The sequence below is a fragment of the Zea mays genome, chromosome 8, assembly GCF_902167145.1.
Source record: "Zea mays cultivar B73 chromosome 8, Zm-B73-REFERENCE-NAM-5.0, whole genome shotgun sequence".
In the NCBI taxonomy this organism is placed as follows: Eukaryota; Viridiplantae; Streptophyta; class Magnoliopsida; order Poales; family Poaceae; genus Zea; species Zea mays.
The window spans coordinates 122,691,647-122,715,012 of NC_050103.1; the positions used below are offsets into that span (position 1 = coordinate 122,691,647).

The following is a 23,366-nucleotide window of genomic DNA, read 5'->3' on the forward strand; positions in this document are numbered from 1 at the left end:
GAACAAGGTCTTAGCGATGTCATCTATATCTCTTCTTCTATAGACTTTTCTAAAATATTATTCTATCTATATCTTATTTATCTTTAACAATGTTCAGTACCACACGATCACGAAAATGCACGATCGAACATGTGAACACACATTTTCCTCTTTTGTTCATTTTTATTTTTAATTTGACTTGGTTATGAGTTCAGCTTCAAATGTACAAACCAATTGTACAATAAAAAGACTGACTCCATTAAATTAAATCACGATATACAGATACACAACAGTAGAAGGTATAGGAAGAAGAAAATAAAGTGTTCTTCATAATAAACACAGCCCATTAAACATGCCGAAGTAAAAACCGAGTCGTCCACTTGACTAGTTGACTGCCTACCCTGTCCCTGCTAGCGTGAATTCTCATCGCTGCCCTCGGCCGCCGCTTCCTCGCCGCCGCCGCCGGCAACCGTTCCGTGATCCCCCGGCTCATCCGTCGCCGAAGCATCCAGGCGACGCCTAGTGGCCTTCATCAGGTGGAAGGCCACAAGCTCCGCGGCGGCGGGGTCGAAGGACCCGAACTTGGGCGTGGTTTGCGCACTGGAGAAGTTCCGCGCGTGGAACGAGAAGGACGAGTCCACTCCGTCGCAGCCGCCCACGGACTCGTCCTCCTCCCTGCTCGCCGCAGCGGCAGCCGCGGCCGCGGCCGCGACCTCCGACGCTCGGGGCACGCTGTCGAGCACCGCGATGCGCGCGCGGGCGCGCCGACGCTTCGGCTCCGGCCGCTCCACTCCCTCACGCCCCTTGTCGGCCCGGTCCGCTGGCACGCGCTTCCCAGGCGTCGCAGGAGCCTCCGCCTCCGCGGTCGGCGGCGGGGGAGATGGCGCCTCCGCGGCCTTCGTGGCCATTTGCGAGCGCAACGAGCCGGCTGTGGGACGTGGATTTCCGGTAGCCGGTGGACGGCGTGATGAGCGAGGAGGAACCGGGGACGGGGATTCCGATCTGCGCGCCTCGGCGTCGCTCCCTCGCTTGCGTGGGTGGCGAGTGGGTGGGGGGGGCCGGTCAGATGGGCGACACACTCACATGGCCTCTCGATCAGGCCGAGGGCCGGCTGGTGGCGTCATGCGCACAACTGCACAAGCGAGCACGTCCGCCCGCCCCTGACGCGCCGTGCGCTTGCCTTGCCTACCTCAGTCAGCCGGCGGGCGCCGTCAAAATCTTAACGCGAGACGGCGATAGGAAACACAAGAGGCGTTGCCTGCCTGCAGCTGCGATGCGAGTCCAACTCTGAAAGTCTGCAGCGCAGCGCAGTGGCCGCTGGCCCTTCGATTTGACACGATTCAGATGCGAGATTGGCTTCCACTACCAGTCCACTTTTGCTAGCAGTGTTCCACTTGACAGGTCACAGGATGACGACGAACAGGGACGTGCAGGAGGAAGGAAGGCACAGGGTCAGCCGCCGAACGTGTTATTTCCTTGTCTGCCTGACGACGACTGAGGCACAGTAGGGCAGCCAGCTATTGTTTCTTTCTCTGCAAGGCCAGGCTTCATTTGGGCTACGTCGGTGTGTTTGTTATTTTCCTTTGCAGTCTCGTTTGGATCATTGGAATTGAATTACAATCTAATAATAGTAATTTAGACATTATATTAATTAAGATAATTCAGTTTTATGTAAAATATATTTGTATACTATTTTTAGCAAAATGTCGGAGATATTTATGTGCTACATTTTTACTATAGAGGAGTGAGACGAAGAGTGCCATGTAAGTTACAGAGTAGAAACAAATTCTACTAATGCATAAAACCATTTCGTATCCTCCACCCCATAAATTTGAGATAGACATATATATCAACTTTGGGAAATGGTGGAATATCAAATTCCAAACTAAATAAGTTAATTTATTGAGTGAATTCTAATTTCTCTAAAATAAAGGGATCCAAACGGCTGTTAGAAGAATAGCTAGGCTTGATTTGGGCCGAATCCTTTAGAATTGCCAGGCTTGATTTGGGCTGAACCGGTCATCTGAGCAAGCGTATGTGGACCAGGCATCCATCCTCGATTTTGAACGCCCGAGACCAAGATACAGTTACATCAGACAGGGCGGCTGTATCCAAATAGGTCTGCTCACTAGTGCCGTGAGTCCGTGACAGACCCACACCATTGCTCTCGCAAGCCGCTTGACGCTTGTAGTTCACGTTTACTACTACTACTACTTTCTTGCAGGAATTCGGTTCCTCTGTCCCGGACAGGAGCGTCCCCTGACACTGACAGCGACGACCTTTGATCTCGTGGGGATTCCCTCTGCATTCCAACGTCGTAAGCTGCACCAACCAATCATTTGCGAGCGCAAAATCCTTGTTGCCAAGTCCAACAACACTAGGATAGTAAAACCTCTGAAAAAGTCTCAAAACACAGAAAGGCGAACGGAGACACCACCACATGAAAACAGTAGAATGGTGAGCCAGTGCGGTTAACTGTCTACGCATGCGCCGGCGCCGCAGACCGCGTCACGTTTCGACAGCAACGCGTGTCCCACGTCCAATAGCTGGGCGGCACCTACCCAGGAGATATTTTCGATCGCCGGACCCCACGCGCCCCGCCGGCGCCACACGTGTCGACGCGCCAGGGCGCCCTGACGCTGCGGTCGTCTGTCCCGGTACCGGTCCGGGCGGCCACCCCGCGGGAAGCACAGAACTACAGAAGCAACCCGAAGCCGGTTCGAAAGATGTTGCCGGCTTGCCGCCGGTAATAATTGGGCGCCGGGTGCGTGCGCCCGCGGCCCCCGCGAACCCGAGGGTGAGCGCCGGACACGCGTCCTCCACCGAGGGCCGCGAAGGCACGTGGCCGGCGGGGCGAGCGCGGGTGCCGGGACGCGTGTCCGGTATACTTCCGCCGTCGCCCGTCGGCACGTCCGGTTTTAGCGTGGCGTGGCGTGTCAGCGCGTTGAAATCGTCCGGCGAGTGCGTGAGGCTGGTGGTGCGATGACGCGACAGTGAACGTGAACCATGGCCGGCGGATAAAGCACGGTCTGGGTGATTTGCAGTGTCCTGTGCCGTTCGCACGCAACGCAAACGCAGGCATGGTTGGTTCACGTTCGCTGTCGCTGCGCCGACCAGGGCAGCAGGAACAGGACACAGTAGTACGGCTAGGCTGGTTCGGGATCGCGACGCCGCGAGACTGTTCCAGAAGCTTTTAGGCTGTTTGGATCAATGGTGCACCACCGCAACCAAACAAACACCCTTTGTTTTTTCCGCTTGCGTTTCGTCTCGTCCAGGGAACAACAGCACGGGGGGCAGTCGGCCAACGCCCACCGTCAGTGCTCAGCGCGGCGCTCGCACAGGGAGGGATTAGCGCGTAATAGTCGAGATATTTAGAGGGGTGGAGTGCGTTCGATGCCTGGGAGGGATTGGTCCCCTTGTCGCGCGTCCATAAAGACACAAACACGACGCGAATCGGGTCCGTGTCCGTGTCCGTGTCCGCGCACAGCGCACTGCACCTGACCGCCGGCAGCGGACGGGCGTATATAACCGGCTACGGCCTGTGAAAATTGCGGCACGCCGATATTGGACACCGAATGAGCGAGCTGCGAGCACCAGTTTAGGCAAGTGAGCAGCTCGCCAGTTGTCGGTCGCGGCCTCCTGCGCTCAGCGCTTCGCTCGCGGTGCCGGTGCGTGAGGTGAGGTTGATGGGCGCGGAGGGATGAGCGAGAGCGCCTTGACCATAAGGCGGCTGAGCGGGCCGTCGAACGGCGGCGGCAATGCGGGAGCTAGCTCTTGCGCGGTCGGCACCTGGGGAGGAGGAGGCGGCGGCGGCGGCAATGCGGCGCGCATCCGGGGCGTCAACGTGGGGCTCATGGACGAGAAGGTGCTGCAGCTCGTGTTCCTGGCGCTCAACTGGGACCCGCAGTCGCTGTGCGCGGTGGCGCGGGTGAGCCGGCGCCTGCGCGCCGTGGCGGAGCGGGTGCTGTGGCGGGAGCTCTGCGTCTCGCGGGCGCCGCGGATGGTGGCGGCGCTGACGGGAGGCCCCGCGGGCTCGGCGCCGGCGGCCGGGCGCGTCGGCGGCGGGTGGCCGGCGCTGGCGAAGCTGCTGCTCTTCTGCTGCGGCGCCGCGGGCGCGGGCGTGACGGGCCACTTCGCCCCGGTCTCCCGCTTCTCCAAGACGTCCGGGCGGAGCTTCCTGCCGCGCCGCTGCGCGGGGGACCTGCTGTACGTGTCGGACCCCTGCGAGCACGCCGTGGCGGGCGCCGACGACGTCGGCGTCTACCGCGGCGTGTTCCGCGGCTTCATGCGGTCCCGGACGCGGGCGTGGCTGGTGGGCCACCGCGCCGCGCTGGACCCCCGCGCGCGATGCCCCTACTGCGGCGCGCGCGTCTGGAGCATGGCCGCCGCGGGTCTCGCCCCGCGCAGCGCGTCCCGCAGGCTCGGCGCCTACGAGGGCCGGCTCGAGTACTTCGTCTGCGTCAGCGGCCACCTCCACGGCAGCTGCTGGCTCGCGCGCCTCTCCGACAGCGAGGGCACCGGACCCGACGCCGACGACACGTCCGCCGGCGCCAGCGACGAGGACGACGCCGACCTGTGACGCCGATCGACGGGAGGGACGTGTACAGAGTATTAGATAGCGTCAACTTGCCATTTCTCCACCTTGTTGTCTTTGATTCATCTTGTAAAGTTGTAAATTGTAATGCGGTAGTTCTAGCGTTCTGCACTTGCCCTGTTGGCTATTGCTGCATTGCATTTCACTGCAACCCACTTCGTGCTTGAGCACTAGCCACCGTGGTCTGCTCGGTGCCTCGGTATTTCACATGGGCCACGGCCTTTCCTTATTACTAGATCAGGCGGCGCCCATTCAGGCGCCCTATCCAGCACGAGGAAAGCACCATCAAGCACCAGGAAAAAATAGGAGTGAGGTGTCACTTAGAAACTTCTTCAGAAAGAATCAGAATCCTAGCATCCTCAGAAATTTCTATATATGTGTAAAGAAGGGACATGTTTAAGGTCATTACCCTCCACTCGATAACACAAAATGGTACTGCTTGAACTGATTACTTAGTCCTCAATTCAGGATCACAAAGTGGAATTTTGTTGGCGTTGCTAAGGCATCAACATTTAGGATCATTTTTAACACTCATTACTGTAAGTGACATGGAAGATATACTTCTCCAAAGAATTTTTTTCAAAATATTTCTATGTAATGCAAATTTTAATCCTCAGCTATTATTGTGCATAAACCAGACAGAATCTTGTGATAATTTGGTACTGGGACAAATGTTAAATAAATATTGTATACAAGTAACAATATACAGTACAACGATGTGAAAAAACATGCATGTACATGAAAACAAACGGTAATCTTTTTATTATTATCATTGTGAAAAAAATGAATGATACGATGTTTTCTTCAAAACTATATCCTAAACAGTCTCATCTCTGTAGTTTATAGACATCTGGTGGCTATATAGACTTTCTTGAATATATTTATCTATTCCCAAGCTAGATAACTGAACAACCGCTACAGATTCTCTTGGAAGCAAATTAGTAGTTTAGTACGCTTGACCAAAAAAAAGGTTGGACAGTACAAGCCAACTATGTTTTTTAAAATTAAAATTAAGAGTGAAAGCAACCAGACCACAAACATGATTGGCGATGTTCAAAAATTAACATGTCCTAGTGCAGGACATTCAAAACCAACCCAGCTTTGATAACTGCAAGTCTACAATAGAAGAACATGACCATGCAACGATCAATGTCCCGAAACAGCACCAACAGGAAAGGCTTACTTTGAATCAAATTTTCAATATCCTCCAAGATAGAAAGAAGGTGACGGCTAAAGCATCATATACCTCATCATCGACCTTCAAGTTTAACATCGAATTTTATCAGTATGCCAATCATTCAATAGTATAAACATTAATAATGTTCAAAGCTGAGAAGATCAATAAGAGTGCTATAATTGCTAGTAATACTTGCGATCTCATCTTCCGTGAAAATTTCGATTTTTTGACTCATTGAACCCATGGGTGAGATCTGCAATCATAAGCTAGTTTTCTTCGTATTGTGCTCCAGGCCAGTGATTTGGGTCCCATGTTCAAGATCTAAAGTTGATAGCCTGATAGAAAAAAATCGGTGTCGTTACTTTCAAGACGAGGTAAATGTTGATTCATCTAACTTCCATCTGTCATGTGCAGAGGGTACTGTATTTGCTATTAGTTTCCTACAAGACCTGAACATTTCAGTTAGCATAGCGCACAACGTAATGAAAAATATTTGCCCTTTTGTTTAAGGAGACATGAACGAAATTCGACCTATCACCTATGTGCTTCTGTAGAATCCTATAACATTTTGTTGAGAATTTAAGGAATTCAACGAGGCCAATTCATGGGTTTATCCAACACTTGTCACCCCAGCTGCAATGTACTACTATCTTTCATCTTCGTTTTGTTTAAGAACACCAGCAATCCAAAAGGGTTATCTAGTTAGTTTTCAGTAGGAATTCGAATCGCAGGTTTTGCTCAGCTGAGCCGATTGGATGCTCCGAAGGAAAATCTCTGGTATTCCTACAAAATAAAATGGAGCCACCTAATGGATGCAAATATGTAATTCATAGGCAACCTGGGAACTCAAACTTCATAGGCAAGTTGGCGACTTTCAGTTTCCTCCTAGTTCTAAATCTCAAGAAATTACCCCCAACATCCCAGGTACGTCTCAACAACTCTACTCGAGCATTACGTATCACACCACTCTGCACAAAGATTGACGGTTGGGGCAAAACAAAACAAAAAAAGCTCTAAAATTATCTCGACGAAATGGTTTCCTGCGTCTCGGAGAAGAAGACAGACAGAGAGATTCAGATAGGGAAACGTACCCTGCGACGGAGACCACCCGGCCCGACTCCGACTGGCTGGCCGGTCGGGCAGCCGGGGCCTCGCCGGCCGGTGGGCACCCTGCTGATTCCACCACGAAACTTCGCCGGCTTATTGTACCTATGTAAATAGAGAAAACTATAAATATCAACAAGAATTTAGTACTAACCCTCCAATGGCATTCATATCTGATTTCGGCCCTGTCGCTTCCTCGTCGTGGACTCCCTTTGGTCGCGCCCTCGGGGATAGGCGGGTGCCAGGAGCGCCTGCTGCCCCGACCGAACCAGCTGGCACCGCACGACCACCGAGATGCTGAGCAGGATCGAGATACAAAGGTTATCACCCTGGTGGCGATGAGCACAGATCTGAGGAGGCTTCGTCGATCATGGCCGCCTGCACAGCCGACGCCATCTGCGGGCCCGTATTCCAGCGCCCCTCCCCTTGGGAGCAGGCGACTGGCAGAGAAGTATTGGCCAGAGAGGAGGAGGCATTGTCCACCTCGCAGAAGGGCTCCTGATCATAGATGCAGATCGACGCCTCCGCGCTGCGAGCGATGAGCGCGACCGTGAACACCATGAGGAAACGGCGACCCATGCGAGGGAGCCTGCCCTGGAGGCGTGAGATCTAGCACGCCGGACCACCACCTAGCAGTGACCGCGACCGTGAACACCATGAGGTGGCGCCGGCGGCCATCCATGGGACGGAGGCGGAGCCGTCCTCTCGCTTGCGCGTGCAGTGGGTGGGCCGTGAGTCGAAGAGGGGAAGGGGGCGGATGTCAACACGAACGGTTCTGCTGAATCAAACGAAAAGCTTGGGTCCGGCCAGCTCACACGCGTCGGCACGCGTGCGGTCAGGAGCCCGCGAAGTGCGGGGAGGCGTCGAAACCGGGTCACGTTTTAAGACTTTAGATTATTGAAACCGGACAGAAACACGCTCAACACTCAACAGGGCATCCACTCTCGTCGTTGGATCATAGATGAGCGACTCACGGTGAACTCCCTTCGGCTGTGAAACCACATCTACTACGCGCTCGCTCAGTCGCTCCTAGAAACATTCCTATGCGTCGCGTCCCGTCCATCCCTCTGCCCCCAAATCCGGCTTGACCAAAACCCTCCAGTTCCTCACGCCTCTGTCGATGAGTTTATTGGATCTGCAGTATTCCAACAACGGGCTTCGAAAAATGTTATCCCCAACATTGCAATTGGACTTTTGTTATTATAACAGCCTTTTCCTTTGATATTTTAGTATCCTACACTGACTTAACCGTTGTCCACGTTCATCAACGACCAATCACCCGCAGTCCTCCCTTGTTCAACTGAAAGACCCCGTTTCGCAAGACGCTCGTCACATGCTCCAGATTCCCACAGCAATGGCAATCGCGCTTTCCAAATCCCCCGTCAAATCCCACCCTAGGTCGCCCACCACAGCGCATCCACCACCGAACCCCGGCTCCAACGCCCTATCGGCCGGTGGAGGGACGGCGCCTCCGCCGCCGTTGTCGGCCGCCGCCGGTGTCACGCCGTCGAAGAACATCGCGATGGTGGAGCTCAAGTCGCGCGTGCTCGCAGCGCTCGCCAAGCTCTTGGACCGCGACACTCACCACATCGCCTAGCTCTACGCCTTTGACTCTTAGCTTCGTCCTCGGCGTAGCTCCTGCACAGCTCCACCGTGTCGTGCCTCCCCGCCGCGTCTTCGCGTCTCCTCCCAGCGTACCCGCTCTACCTGATCGTCATCTCTACCCGCAGCGGCGAGCGCGAACGCTTTGTCGTTCCCCGGCAGCAACAAGCCAACAACTGTGGAACGACGATGTCCCACAGGAACCGCTGCTTCGCCACCGGTGACCAGAACATAGCGTCGAGCTCGCCCCCTCTTCTTCCATCGCCGCCGCGAACCGTGACAACATGTGCTGCTCGTCGCAGCAGCCGCCGTCACCGACGCCGCGTGACCACCGTGATAATAGGTGCTGCTCATCGCAGCAGCCGTCGTCGCTGACGCCGTGTGACCACTCCTCTGATTCCATGCTCGCCGTGACGTGCTCGTCGACGATGTGGATGGCCTCGCGGAGCCGCCTCTCGCTTCCAATGTCAGCGAGCCACATCGCATTCCAGACGACGGTGGTCAGGTGGAGCATGCGCGCGAAGGAGATCTCGGCGCGACGACGAACGCCTCGAAGAACATGCCGCGGCCGAGACCGAGCGTGCCGTCCACCGCGCACTAGCAGCTGGGGAGATGGAGGTGCCATATGATCTGCTCTGATCTGGAGTTGAGGATGGGGAGGCGGCGCACGGGCCCGGCGCGAGTACGTCGGTGCTGTCGTGGTCGGTGCGGCGAGAGAGGAGTCCGTTAGTTTAGTGAGCTTATCGCTTGCCATTACAGTGTTAAATGGTTAAATTCAATCAGAACACTAGAAGTCTAAAGGTGTGGCTGTTATAATACTAGAAATAAAATTACTTTGTTGGGGATAACAATTTTGTGAAGCCTAGTTATGGGAATACCTTCGTTCCAAAAAAGTCTCTGTTGATTGACCCAACTTGCCGCCGACGCATCCATCACAGAAGGCGGGAGCAGGGTCGAGTAGAAGGCGAGGACGGGGTGACGCTCGAAGCTACTTGCGACGACGGACACACTGATGCAGTCGCGACCGCTTCGGGTGAAGCAACGACGTTGGAGACCTGTCTGCGGAGCAGTGTCAGAGTCAGAGTGGAGAAAGACCGCAACGTCCGATGCACAGCGGAGGTGGCGTCTGTGATGGAGGACAGCGCTGAGGTGAGGCGCATGACGCGGCGGCGGCGCGCCACCACGCCCAGAAGTCCGCACTGGGCTCCAGCACATACGGATGACATGAAGACGACATCGACGACGAGCTCGGCAAACGGCAGTGACAGTTGCGCGCCTTCCCTCACCCGCTTTGAGCTCCGGGAGGATCCTTCCTTCTAGAAAGACAACAATAAGCAGGTAGAGTTCTGCCTCGATGCGAGTTGTCTCCTCGCTCCGGTCCACCCCTTTCCACCTAGCCATCGTTTTCCTCTCCTAGCGAGAGTGCTATAGTCCAAGCTACTCTGTGCGAAAGCCAGCACATGAACCCTAACTTGAGCTATCTAGATATTTGAATTCAAATCTTATCCAGATACAGGCGCTGTGGCTGGGTCGACCTAGACTGGGGCACCAAAGGTTGGGCCTCTCCACCACCATCCCTCCATATTCAAATGACGCACCTCTGATCTGTCACCGCCCAAGGAGCGAACGAGGAAGGACTGACCTCAGCATTCTATCCGGCAGCTGGTAGCAAGGAGCACCAGCCCCCCTCCCAATGTGCCCCCTGATTGTCGTTCAAAATAAAAGATTTTTTCGTTCAAATCTCATCTCAGATATAGAATTATATTTCTAAATAAACAACTTAACAAGGAGAGTACGTTGTAATTGTTACATTGTATTTGCATATTAGATCTTGATTGATGTTTTAATAAGCTCTATCATGGTGAGAACACCTAATGTTGTTTAGTCTAATGAACTTCTATTTCTCCTAAATATCACCATTTCCTGGTGTAGAAGATGGTGATATAGCCGAAGATGGAGTAGGAGCAGAAGCTCAAGAAGGTACTGATCCCACTCACTCTCTAGTTCTCGGTCGCCCTCTCGGTCTCCAAGGTAATAATCATTGTTAGTTTAACTAGACACCAGAATCCTTAAATTGAAAATCCACACTACTCTTTTAGATAGCAGCAGACTAAATAATGATACTTTAGGTACTGAACCAAGCCAAGACACTGAAAAATATGCAGGCACCAACTAACCACATGCCTTCCGATGTTGCCTTGCCATGCCTTAGTTAATTTATTTTTAACTTTTCATTCCCGTGGTTTGTGTGCTCATGATAAGACTTTGTTTTTTGTTTTCTTAGTCCTATTATTGGGAGTGTGTACTCAATGAGTTACATATTAAGTAAACTGCAACTCAATTTGGTCTACGTGAAGAACATTGCTTTTTTGTCTCCTTGACTTCCAGAAGGTTTATTCTTTGTTTCTTATGATGCCATGGCTAATCACTTTAAAGTAAGCATAACATGTTTTGGTTAGAACCTATTTGGTGGATCTTCTAAGGTAAATTTAGTTGCTTTGCAAAAACAATTTAAGTTCTATACTGATTTTGCGAGTGATCCTTTGAGGTGAACTAGAGGGCTAAAAGTTAAGAAAGTAGCATCTCTCGACTTACTGTTCACTGGATATACTATACACAGTTGCTGCATATATAAGAATTGTAGAGAAACATATTTATTTTGATAATCGCTTCTTTCAAAATTCATCCTAGATTATCGAAGAGAACCATATTCTTAGTGTACCGAAGAGCTCTTCAGCAAGCTCTACCGAACATACTCAAAAAGAACCTTAATCTTTTGACAAGTTGATACTGGAGTCTGAGTTTGAACCAAGCCCATTTTGATACAAGCTGAAAGCAACTTGTTTTTCTTTGAAGTAGGCTGATAGTGACTTGTCATTTGTGTCATTCATGATTTGGTTTTGGACATATTCAAAAGAAACATTTACGACAGGCACGATGGAGGAGAGGGGGAGGTAGCAGCTGCCGCGGGCTTTAGAAAGACTGCCATGAGGACAGTGAGAGACTTCACCTTCTTATTCCTCTGTTGGTCCTTTTCTGAGCAGAAGTAACAGAATGATTTGATTCTTCTATTCGTGTGAGGTGCCCAAGCGATTCAAGTTCTAGATTGAGACGCAATGATGCCTCGTTGGTTGCGTCCGGAAGGTGGAGAATGCCATGGCGTTCATTGGGCATCAGGAGTTTTAGCGGTACAGCCTTACTAATAGTTCATCTCCTCTTTTTTCCTCTCCATCTCTCTATATAGAATTCCAGAAATCAGTATAAAGCTTTTTATTTGTGACATAAGAATTGAAACTTTGGTGGACGTCTGGAGGATGCTAATAGTGGGATTGTCATGGTGGTTGGAAAAATGGATCCAACAGAAATTTGTCAGTGACTGAAGAGGAAGACAAAGAAACATATCAAAGTTGTGTACCCTGATACTCCAATTGAGGATCACAAACATGTAATTTCTGTACCCTAATATAGTAGAGTGAATGGCAACACGATACCAATTTTCTAGATAAATGTCTTTCAATATGAATACATTGATATCTATTTAACAATAGCGTGCAAAATATGCGGGATAGAAGGGAAATGCTTTCACACAAATCAAAGCACATTATCAGAAGCATAGGGCGTTAGGCTGCCAAAGCATGTCGAAATCAGACTAATTTGCATGGCAAACATCTAAGGAATAAATCTCAAGACAGACATAATTACTTATGCATGAACATGGAGGTATCTACAAAAAAACAAGAGTAACGACTGTTATCTACCTTGGTTAAACAACTCGGTATGAACACCCAATGTTGTGGTCAAAATTGTTGCTGCTACTTTCATCATTCATAGCCCATTATTCTGTATAGAGATCTCATCTCTTTTCATTTCAAAAAATTTCAATTGATAAAAACGCTGAATTTAACAATTGCGCCCTTTCATTCTATATGACGATCTCAAGTTCATTCGACACATCATTTATTGTTGGGTGGTCAACAACAGACCCTTCCACACATTCCATAGCCAAATGTTTAAATCTCCTTAAGCCAATTAATTTACCTGAATCCTAGATTCCTGGATGCATTAGTCCCTTCAAGTTATAATATTCTTGATCATAGTGATCTATTATTGTTCTCATCTAAATGTTAATCCTTGAGCCAATGATAATCTCAAGACGATTATTTAAATCTAAATTCACACCTCTTTCTTAGAATTGGAATCGAAAATCGATGATGCCACTTATTTCATAAGTATCTTTGTTTCCTAAGATTATATTGTCACCTGCTACACATAAAAATAATTATATGCATTGCTTTAGTTATTCATGCTTCAGTTATTTTTTTATATATTTTCATACGATCCTATGTACTGTTCTAGGCTTTGTCTAGCAATGTAACTTACAGATTGTAACCTACATTGTCATATTTCAAGTCCAGTTATGTCTCTTCTCCATCTAACGGTAGTCTAAAAACCAAATTTTAAATCGCGCAGTGCGTGCGACATCCACCAGTAATCTTTAAGCCGGCAGTGCCGCAGTGGTCTACTGGACATGTTTGTGTCATTGTGTGGTTGCGTAAACAAACAACGCCACTCTTCCGTCCGACCGTTGGACACTGTGCGGCCGTACAGGCGCGCGGTTATTTTCCCGGTGGTTCTTCGGCCGTTTCAAGCGACGTGGCACGCTTAGACTATCTCCAGCAACGTACTCTAAATTTCATTCTCTAAAAGAATATTTTCTGTCATTTACATTACCCTCTAAAAGATTTGGTCCTCTATATTTTCTTCATCTCCAGCAGTGTCGGGTACCGTAATTAGGGGTACCCCCAACACTCCTAAACACGGCTGGTAAACGTCCTCAGCACAAACTGCAAAGACTGATAGGCACGGTTCAGGTCAAGACCTCGTCTACCAAGGGACGCAATCTCGCCTCGCCCGAGCCCGGCCTCGGGCGGGAGCAGTAGTCCCGAACGAATTCACGCCTCGCCCGAGGGCCTCCTCAGGCGGTGGGCGCACCCTCGGCTTGCCCGAAGCCCAACTCGGGCAGGCTTCGTCGAGAAGCAACCTTGGCCAAATCGCCTCACCAATCGACCGTATCGCATGCACATTTAATGCGGGGATCGTCTGACACCTTATCCTGACACGCGTGCCTCAGTCGGCAAGGTCGAAGTGACCGCAGTCACTTCGCCCTTTCACTGACCGACCTGACAGGAAAAAAGCGTCGCTCGCCCCGCTCCGACTGCTGTGCCACCCACCGGGGTGAGACTAACGACAGCCGAGTTCAGCCTCGGGCGCAACAGGAAGCTTCGCCTTGCCCGACCTTAGGCCTCGGCCTCGGAAGGAGGTCTCCGCCTCGCCCAACCCCAGGGCTCGGCCTTAGCATCGGCCTCGGGAGGAATCGCGTCCTCGCCCGACCCCGGCCTCGGCCTCAGGAGAAGTCTCCGCCTCGCCCGACCTTGGGCTCGGACCGACCGCGCCACAGGGGATACATCATTACCCTACCCTAGCTAGCTAAGGCTACGAGGGAACAAGACCGGTGTCCCATCTGGCTCGCTCCGGTAACAGGTAATGATGGTTCCCCGCGTGCGTCCATGACGTCGGTGGTTCTCAGCCCCCTACGGAAGCAAGGAGACGTCAGCAGGATCCCAGCAGCATCAACAGCTATGCTTCTACAGGGCTCAGGCACTTCTCCGACAGCCACGTTATCACGTACATAGGGCTCAAGCACTTCTCCGACAGCCACGTTGGCATGTACACATGGCTCAGGCACTCCTCAGCTAGACACGTTAGCGCATAGCTACACCCCCCATTGTACACCTAGACCCTATCCTTGCATCTATAAAAGGGAGGTCCAGGGCCTTCCTGCGGAGGGAGGTCGCGTGGAGGGACGAGCAAATGAACAGGCTCTCTCTCTCTCGCGACGCTTGTAACCCCTACTACAAGCACCTCTGGTGCAAGATAATACAGGCCGCATTTCCCCTTGTGTTCCATCTTGCGCCAACCCATCTGGGCAGGGGCACGCATCGATAAATTCACTGGTCGGCTCGGTTGAGGGTCCCCCGGGTCCAAAACGCCGAGAGTTGGCGCGCCAGGTAGGGGCATGCTGCGTGTTAACGAACACCTCCCCGTTGAGTTCCAGATGGGTAGTCTTCAACAACCTCTTCAGCCCGGGACGCTGCTCCGCTTCAGGAGTCTCGAGTTCATGTCCCTCGACGACAGCTACGACATGGTACTCCTCCCCCCGCAGCGTGACAGCATCAACGACGGTCGTCAGCTCGCCCGGCGGAGGCGAACTCGACGACGTCTTCCCCCCGTGGCAGAAGAGCAGCATCCGGGTTTGCCCCGCCACCCTCCTCGCCGAGGAGGAGGAGACAGGGCAACCGTGGCCACGCAGGAGGCGACACCTCGTCCGCTGTCGGTCCAGAGCGAGTCGAAGACGCTGGCACCCCAGCGGGGGACATGTCGGGTGTTGTCCTCGTACCTGAGACAACGACGGATGTCGTTTCCCCGCGACATGCTAACCCCGAGCGGACTGATGACGCCAGCACTCTCGCGAAGGACTTGCTGGGTGTTAATCTCGTACCTGAGATGACGGTGCATTCTGTCCCCGACACGACTTCACCACCGTCCATCGATCAAAAGGTACCGTCCGTTTTCCACCCCGTGCCTTTTAGATTCAGCTTCGATCCACCAAGCGACCCCGCTTCGGTGAGTGCTTTCATAAAGGCATATCCTAACCTTTCGGGGTACCATATGTGGTCATCTTGGGACCGACTGACGACCGTCTCAACCTACGGGCCCCCGGGTTCCGAGGAAGAGGACGACCCCGACTCCGATTAGGATTTCTCTGGGCTCCGTGATCCTAGTGCCATGCGAGACTTCATGACCGCATGTGACTACTGCCTCTCCGATTGCTGTGATGATGGCCATATCCTTGACGACGAGGGTTGTGGCCCAAGTCGTGAATGTTTCCACGTCGATCTAGGGGGTCACGACGAAGGCAACCACCTCGGTATGCCGGAGGATGACGATCCCCCTGGGCCTGCTGCGGGGGACAGATATCCCCCGGGTCCACTAGAAGGATGAAAGACCTCATGGAAGGGCCAAGGGCCCAATGAATCGTAAGGCCATTCCTTCGTGGGCCTGGGAAGGGACAATCAGTAAAGCAGGTCGACGTAAGGTCGGATTAGTGCAAGCCCGGACGGTCCACAGCGTTGAGCAAGCGACCACAACAAGGATCCGATTTTCCCGCGCTGGAGCCCCATGCAGCGGAACCAGGCGAGGATAGGTCGGCAAAATCATAGGAAGATAGACTCAAACAGTTCACTATCTTTTAGGTGCACATAGTTATCATATCCACGTGTATTGCCCCACGGTCGAATATATAAGGCCTAGGGGGCACCCCTTCAAAAGGATCGATCCCATTACCCAGCCACCCACCTCAACTCTCCACGTTCTCGCTTGAGAAAACTACCTTGTAACCCATTACTCAACACATACTCACCAGGACGTAGGGTGTTACGAATCTCTAAGCGGCCCGAACCTGTAAACACTGTCCATTGTTCCTCGTGCACCTGGCACGAACCATTTTGCTACAGTCGGCGACACCGTCCTACTCCTAAAACACCTTGAGGGGCAACCCCGGGTGTGCGGTCGGACCCAAAACACCGACAGCTGGCGCGCCAGGTAGGGGGTGTGTCGACGATCCAAGCTAGCTCAATGGCCGTCACCTTCCACAGCAAGATCACCCTCCGTCCTGGATCCGTATTCTGCTTCGGAACAATCTCATCCATAGCAGATGAAGAGGGAAGTCTACATCGCATCGCCGATTTGCCAAAGAAGAAGTCCACTCCAACACGCTCCGAGAATATCAGGGTGAGGGAGGAAAAAGCGCGACCTCCAGCGCTACGAAAAAAGATCGCCCTCAACAAGCCAGGGGCCGAGAGCCCGCTGACCCGGAGAACTCCACTGTCTACTTCCTCGACGAAAGAATGGACACAGATCGCAAGGAAGAAAGAAGCCGGGAGAAAGCAAGCTGTTCTTTCCCTTCCTCCACCCTCAAAGGAGAACGGAAAAAAGATCGTCACAACCACCGTACCATTCTACCCCGACGTCCTCTTCACCGGGAGAGTGGAGTCGCCCCCCGTCTCCGACGATGAGCCGACCGCGCCCGGGGAAGAACCACCTCAGCGGGAATCCCGCCAACGGAGAAACCGGCGCCGAAACATTCGGCGACACCACGAGGCCGGAGAACGGGATCCGGAGCAACCTGTCTCGCGGGACGAGGTCTCGGAGATAGGAGAAACTCCGGAGGAACGCGTCTTCAGAGAACGAAGGAACTCCTGACGACGTGACCGCCGCCGGGCTCAGGAACAAGCCGAGCAAGATGCAAGGCAACACCGGGAGAATCCATTCTTCGGGCGCAGCCTGAATCTCGACTTCGCCCGAGCCATGAACACGCCGAGTGAAGTTGGGGGAGTACTAGCTCGGATAGCTGATGGACTCCCTCGGACTCCCGACGCCGAGGGCTATCGACGACTGTTCACTCAGGCAGCTAACCATCTTCTACCGCTCGCCCACCCGCCGAACGATCTACGACACGCTATCAACAGCCACCGGGACGCGCGAAGCTCCATCAACGCTTCGCGTGAACGACAGCATGAGAATGAGATCTGCCGCTGGGAGGAGTACGACAGGGATCATGGCATCCTAGCTCAGAGCCAGGCCACCAGAACTGAGTCAGCAACGGCCTCAACTGGCGGTACTACCCGGGGACGGTCGAGGAACCACAACAACTACTCCCCTCCCCGGGACAGACATCATCCCCGATGACAGGAGGACACGTGTGGGGTGTCCGCTCTTACTCCACGCCTTAGGGCCATCCAATGGCCTCCTAACTTCAAGGTATCCAATGTCGATAAATATGAACCTAAGCAGGATTTGGGGGGCTGGCTAGCCGTCTACACCACCGCTGCTCGGGCCGCCGGGGCGTCCGAGGACGTAATGACCGCGTACTTACCCATTGTCCTCGGGCAAGACGCGCTGCAATGGCTGCGACATCTACCCCGACACTCCATCGACGACTGGGGCGATTTCAGTCGATGCTTCACCGCCAATTTTCAGTCCCTCTCCGATAAACCGGCGCAACCATGGGACCTCAAATCTATCAAGCGCCGGGGGGACGAAACTCTCCGGTCATACCTCAAAAGGTTCCAGACCATGAGAAATCGTATCCCCGAGGTCACGGAAGCGGCCGTGATCGAGGACTTCTATAGAGGATCCAATGACTCGGCTTTCGTCTGAGCCATATTACAGAAGGCGCCGACCACCTCTGAGGAGCTGTTCCGGGAAGCCGACCTCTACATCACCGTCGACGAGCGAGCCCAAAAGCTCATCGGAGGAGCAAAGCCCGCACCGGCAGCACCACGACGCGACGCGAACCAGCAACCCGACAAACGCTGGGAGAAGAGACCTCGCGAAGAAGTGCACGCCGCCGGACCACCAACCTCTCGCGCCTGGGGAGGACCTCGCGGAGGCGAGCGCACGCTGGACGACATCCTCGACGCCCAGTGTCCATACCACAAGGACATGCGCCATACTCTTCGGAACTGCCAGGACTTCAAACACTCCGTCGGGCACGACCGACCCTTCCAACCTCTACCTCCTCCACCAAGGGGAGGGCCAGAAGAACCACGACAACCCCAGCAGCAGGAGGAGGGAGGAGGAGGAGCGTTCTCGCGCGTTGACAGGGAGGTCAACGTCATCTTCGGCGGACACGGATCACAAGAGAATAGAAGGCAACAAAAGCTCAACGATCGCCAGATATTGGTGGCAACCACCGGTCCTCCCGCCCCATATCGGTGGTCGAAGCACCCGATCACCTTCACTCGGGCGGATCAATGGCTCAACTTCGACCACCCTGGCAAATACCCGCTCCTTGTCGATCCGGTGATCCGAGAGAGCAGGGTGAAGAAGGTGTTAGTGGATGGGGGGAGCAGCATCAACGTCACCTTCCCCCGGACACTCCAAGGCTTGGGAGTTCACCTCAAAGAGCTCCACGAGTCCGACACTCCTTTCTTCGGCATCGTGCCGACTAAAGGAGAATACCCGCTGGGCCACATCTACATGCCCGTCACCTTCGGAACTCCGGATAACTACAGAACCAAGTTCCTAAGGTTCGAAGTGGCGAACTTCGACTGCGGGTACAACACCATCATCTGGAGGCCGGGATTGGCAAAATTCATGGCCATTCCGCATTACACGTACATGATACTGAAGATGCCAGGACCACAAGGAATCATAACTGTACCGTTGACTTCCAAGGCGCCACAGAGTGTTTCCGAGTGGCCATCCAAGCGGCCCTCACCACCAAACCACCGGCGACTTCTTCGGCGCAGGCGAACTCTAAGCCTGAGGAAGACTTTACAGTGCCGGTGAACGAAGCCCAAGCCGCGACCTCTATGCGGCCGACTGAAGAAACTAAAAGGATCAACCTGGGGTTCGCTGATGAACGCAAGACTGCCATCATCAGCTCCAGCCTGGACGACAAATAGGAAGGCGCGCTCGTCCAGTTTCTGCAAGATAACCGAGACATATTCGCATGGCAACCTGCGGATATGCCGGGAGTCCCAAGAGAACTGGCCGAGCACAAACTGAAGGTCTATCCCCAGGCAAGGCCGATCCGGCAAAAACTACAACGTTTCACGCCCGACAAGAGAGAGGCCATTCGCGCCGAGCTAGCTCGCTTGGTCGCGGCTGGATTCATTAGAGAGGTGTTACACCCCGAGTGGTTAGCCAACCCTGTTCTTGTACTCAAAAAGAATAAAGTGGATTGGCGCATGTGCGTCGACTATACTGATCTCAACAAACATTGTCCAAAGGATCCCTTCGGGCTCCCGAGGATAGACCAGGTGGTGGACTCCACCGCTGGATGTTCTGTGCTGTCTTTCCTGGATTGCTATTCCGGATACCATCAGATTAGTTTGGCAAAGGAAGACAAAAAAACAGCGTTCATCACTCCGTTTGGTGCTTTCTGTTATACCTCCATGCCGTTTGGCCTCAAAAACGCTGGAGCGACTTATCAGAGAGCCATTCAAACATGCTTAGCCGATCACTGGGGCAAGCGTGTGGAAGCCTATGTAGATGATGTGGTAATCAAAACGGAGAACTCGGAAAACTTCATTAAGGATTTGCAGCTGGTTTTCAACAGTCTACGGCGGTACCGATGGAAGCTTAATCCCGAAAAATGTGTTTTCGGGGTACCAGCAGGAAAGTTACTCGGATTTATTGTCAGCCACCGGGGAATTGAGGCTAATCCTGATAAGATCGAAGCTATCATGAAAATGGAAGCACCCCGATCACAGAAGAAGGTTCAGCGGCTTACTGGATGTATGGCAGCTCTGAGCAGATTCATATCCAGGTTGGGAGAAAAAGGTTTACCATTTTACAAGCTACTCAAGAAAGTGGATAAGTTTCAGTGGACTTCGGAAGCACAGGAAGCTCTAGATGCACTGAAGAAATTCTTGACGACACCACCAGTACTGAAGCCGCCTCGACGAGCCACGTCAACTCAACCAGCTGAAGATCTGCTGCTATATATCTCTTGCACGACTCACGTGGTAAGCACCATGTTGGTAGTCGAGCGAGCAGAAGAAGGACATGCCTACCCAGTGCAACATCCCGTTTACTTCATCAGTGAAGTTCTGGGTCCCTCGAAGAAAAAGTATCCTCAAGTTCAGAAGCTATTATATGCAGTACTTCTAACTGCCCGCAAGCTACGTCACTACTTTGATGACCACAAAGTCATAGTAGTTACTGGTTTTCCAATAGGGGATATTCTTCACAACAAGGAAGCCATTGGCCGAATAGCCAAGTGGGCCTGTGAGCTGGGATCTCATGACATCGAATTTCGACCTCGCACTGCCATCAAAACTCAAGCATTGGTTGACTTCGTATCAGAGTGGACCGAACAGCAAGTACCAGATAACCCAGAGACTGCAGAAGTATGGCGAATGTATTTTGATGGCTCGCTGAAGCTGTAGGGAGCAGGAGCAGGAATTCTCTTCACCACACCTGGAGGCGAGCACCTCAAGTATGCCCTCCAGTTGCTGTTTCCAGCCTCCAACAATGCAGCCGAGTATGAAGCTCTGATCCATGGATTGAACATCGCCATATCATTGGGCATCAAGAGACTGATGGTGTACGTAGACTCTCTGTTAGTCATAAGTCAGATAAACAAAGAATGGGATTGTTCAAGCGATTCAATGGGAAAGTACTGTACTGCCGTCCGAAAACTGGAAGATAAATTTGAGGGTCTGGAATTTCATCATATAGAAAGAGATCGGAACACGGCAGCCGATGTATTGTCCAAGCTAGGATCCAGTCGAACTCAGGTCCCACCTGGAGTCTTTGTGCAAGAAATACTATAGCCGAGCATCTCAATAGATCAAGCAGAAGAGTGTAATATCGTGAATCAACCAAAGTCAGACTCTGATGACTGGAGAAGGCCAATCATCAGGTACATAAAGAATGAGGAGGAGCCAGATGACAAAAATGCAGCCGAGCGTATCGCCAGACAGTCGGCTCACTACACACTCATTGGGGAGACATTATACAGAAGGGGTGCATCAGGCGTCCTCATGAAGTGCATTCTCTCATCTACTGGGAAGCGACTTCTAGATGAGGTCCATGCCGGGCAATGTGGAATACACGCAGCATCCAAGACACTAGTCGGGAAGGTCTTCAGGTCAGGATTCTATTGGCCAACAGCGAAGAATGACGCAGCCGAGTTAGTTCAGAGGTGCGAAGCTTGCTAGTACTTGTCGAAGCAACAACATCTATCGGCACAGCAACTGCAGACCATACCAGTGACTTGGCCCTTCGCATGCGGGGGACTCGATATGATTGGACCCTTCAAGAAAGCTCAAGGAGGATACACTCACGTACTGGTAGCAATCGACAAATTCACCAAATGGATAGAGTTCAAACCCATTGCTTCTTTAACCTCGGCTAAGGTCGTCGAATTCATACAAGACATAATATTCAGATTTGGGATACCAAACAGCATCATAACTGACCTAGGATCCAACTTCACAAGTTCAGAATTCTTCGATTTCTGCGAGCAAAAAAGCATTCAGATCAAGTATGCTTCTGTAGCACACCCAAGAGCCAACAGGCAGGTTGAGCGGGCCAACGGGATGATACTGGAGGCACTCAGGAAAAAGGTCTTCAATAAGAATGAAAAGTTCGCAGGAAAATGGATAAGGGAATTGCCCTACGTCGTTTGGAGCCTAAGAACCCAACCTAGCCAAGCTCTGCATGGAAACACTCCTTTCTTCATGGTCTATGGGTCGGAGGCAGTGTTACCCGCCGATCTCAAGTTCGGGGCGCCAAGGTTGATCTTCGAAAGCATAGCAGAAGCCGAAGCTACTAGGATGGAGGACATCGATATACTCGAGGAAGAACGGCTGAATGCAGTAATCCAATCAGCACGGTACCAGCAGACTCTAAGGCGCTATCACGACAAGGCCGTGCGACAGCGATCCTTCTCAGTAGGAGATCTCGTCCTCCGCCGAATTCTAACGGGGGAGGGACGACACAAGTTATCGCCCTTATGGGAAGGACCCTTCATAGTAGCAGAAGTCACTCGGCCAGGATCATATCGTCTCACTCAGATGGACGGTACAGAAATTGGGAACTCCTGGAATATAGAACACCTCAGAAAGTTTTATCCCTAGCTGTATTTCAAAAGCTATCGGGACAACGATGTACTCTGTAAAATGGGATATATGTCATCAATAAAAAAGGCTTCAAAGATACTCAGTTTGATCATGATTGACTTGCACTCTTACTTAACTCGGGGTGACCACTATACCCTGCTAACGGAGCAATCGGCTTAAGTCGGCAACGACTTAAGGCGGTGCAACATGCTCACGCTTACTTAACTCGGGGTGACCACTATACCCTGCTAACGGAGCAATCGGCTTAAGTCGGCAACGACTTAAGGCGGTGCAACATGCTCACGCTTACTTAACTCGGGGTGACCACTATACCCTGCTAACGGAGCAATCGGCTTAAGTCGGCAACGACTTAAGGCGGTGCAACATGCTCACGCTTACTTAACTCGGGGTGACCACTATACCCTGCTAACGGAGCAATCGGCTTAAGTCGGCAACGACTTAAGGCGGTGCAACATGCTCACGCTTACTTAACTCGGGGTGACCACTATACCCTGCTAACGGAGCAATCGGCTTAAGTCGGCAACGACTTAAGGCGGTGCAACATGCTCACGCTTACTTAACTCGGGGCAACCACTATACCCTACTAACGGAGCAATCGGCTTAAGTTGGCAACAACTTAAGGCGATTCGACGTGCTTACAATTACTCATATAGGGATGACTTCTATATCCCGTAAATAAGTTTCAAAACCATCACACAGCATTTTACTACTGCAAATTTATGTACTGTTGAATTCTGAAACAATAGGAGAATAACAATATCATTCAAGTGCTAAACTGGTGTCCTCTAACAAATGTCTGACCATGCTAACCGCACGCTCAAAGCACGCAAAATATTTCTCTATTTCGCGATATCTTTCTCAGGGGCAACCGACGAGGAAGGGCGACTTGAGGAATCAGGAGCAGCATTCACGTCAGCCCTTATATCTTCAGGAACAACCACACCAGGTCTCCTCATCAAGATTCGCCTCGCCCGAATGTCCTTATCCATGGCTCTGTCGCGCTGGGCTCTCAGAGTAATGGAAGTTTCTTCAGCAACCTTGGTAGCCAACTGAGCGGCTTCTAGCTCCTGGGCGATGGATTTCTTGGAAACACAGAGTTCTTTGATAGTAGCATCCTTTGCCGATATCAATTGCTTGAGCCGGATCACTTCATCCGCGGATTCCTGCAGCTTATAGTGATGGTTGTCTAACTCCT

The 23,366-nt window shown here is 52.1% G+C and overlaps 1 protein-coding gene and 1 long non-coding RNA gene across 3 annotated transcripts; one reads left to right on the forward strand and one right to left on the reverse strand.

Annotated features, from left to right (window-relative positions):
• Positions 1-3,544: 3,544 nt before the first annotated feature.
• On the forward strand, positions 3,545-4,722 carry LOC100381774 (EID1-like F-box protein 3). Its single transcript, NM_001174574.1, has one exon. The coding sequence runs from the start codon at positions 3,680-3,682 to the stop codon at positions 4,556-4,558; it is 879 nt and encodes a 292-aa protein (NP_001168045.1). The 5' UTR covers positions 3,545-3,679; the 3' UTR covers positions 4,559-4,722.
• A 661-nt stretch (positions 4,723-5,383) lies between these two features.
• Positions 5,384-7,701, reverse strand: LOC100194189 (uncharacterized). Of its 2 annotated transcripts, XR_557635.4 has the most exons (3): positions 6,842-7,701; positions 5,943-6,085; positions 5,384-5,831 (listed from the first exon to the last, which is right to left on the reverse strand). It is a non-coding gene; the product is annotated as an uncharacterized lncRNA (long non-coding RNA). The 2 variants fall into 2 exon arrangements; XR_557634.4 differs by having other exon boundaries at positions 5,545-6,085; positions 6,842-7,680.
• Between the last annotated feature and the right edge of the window lie 15,665 nt (positions 7,702-23,366).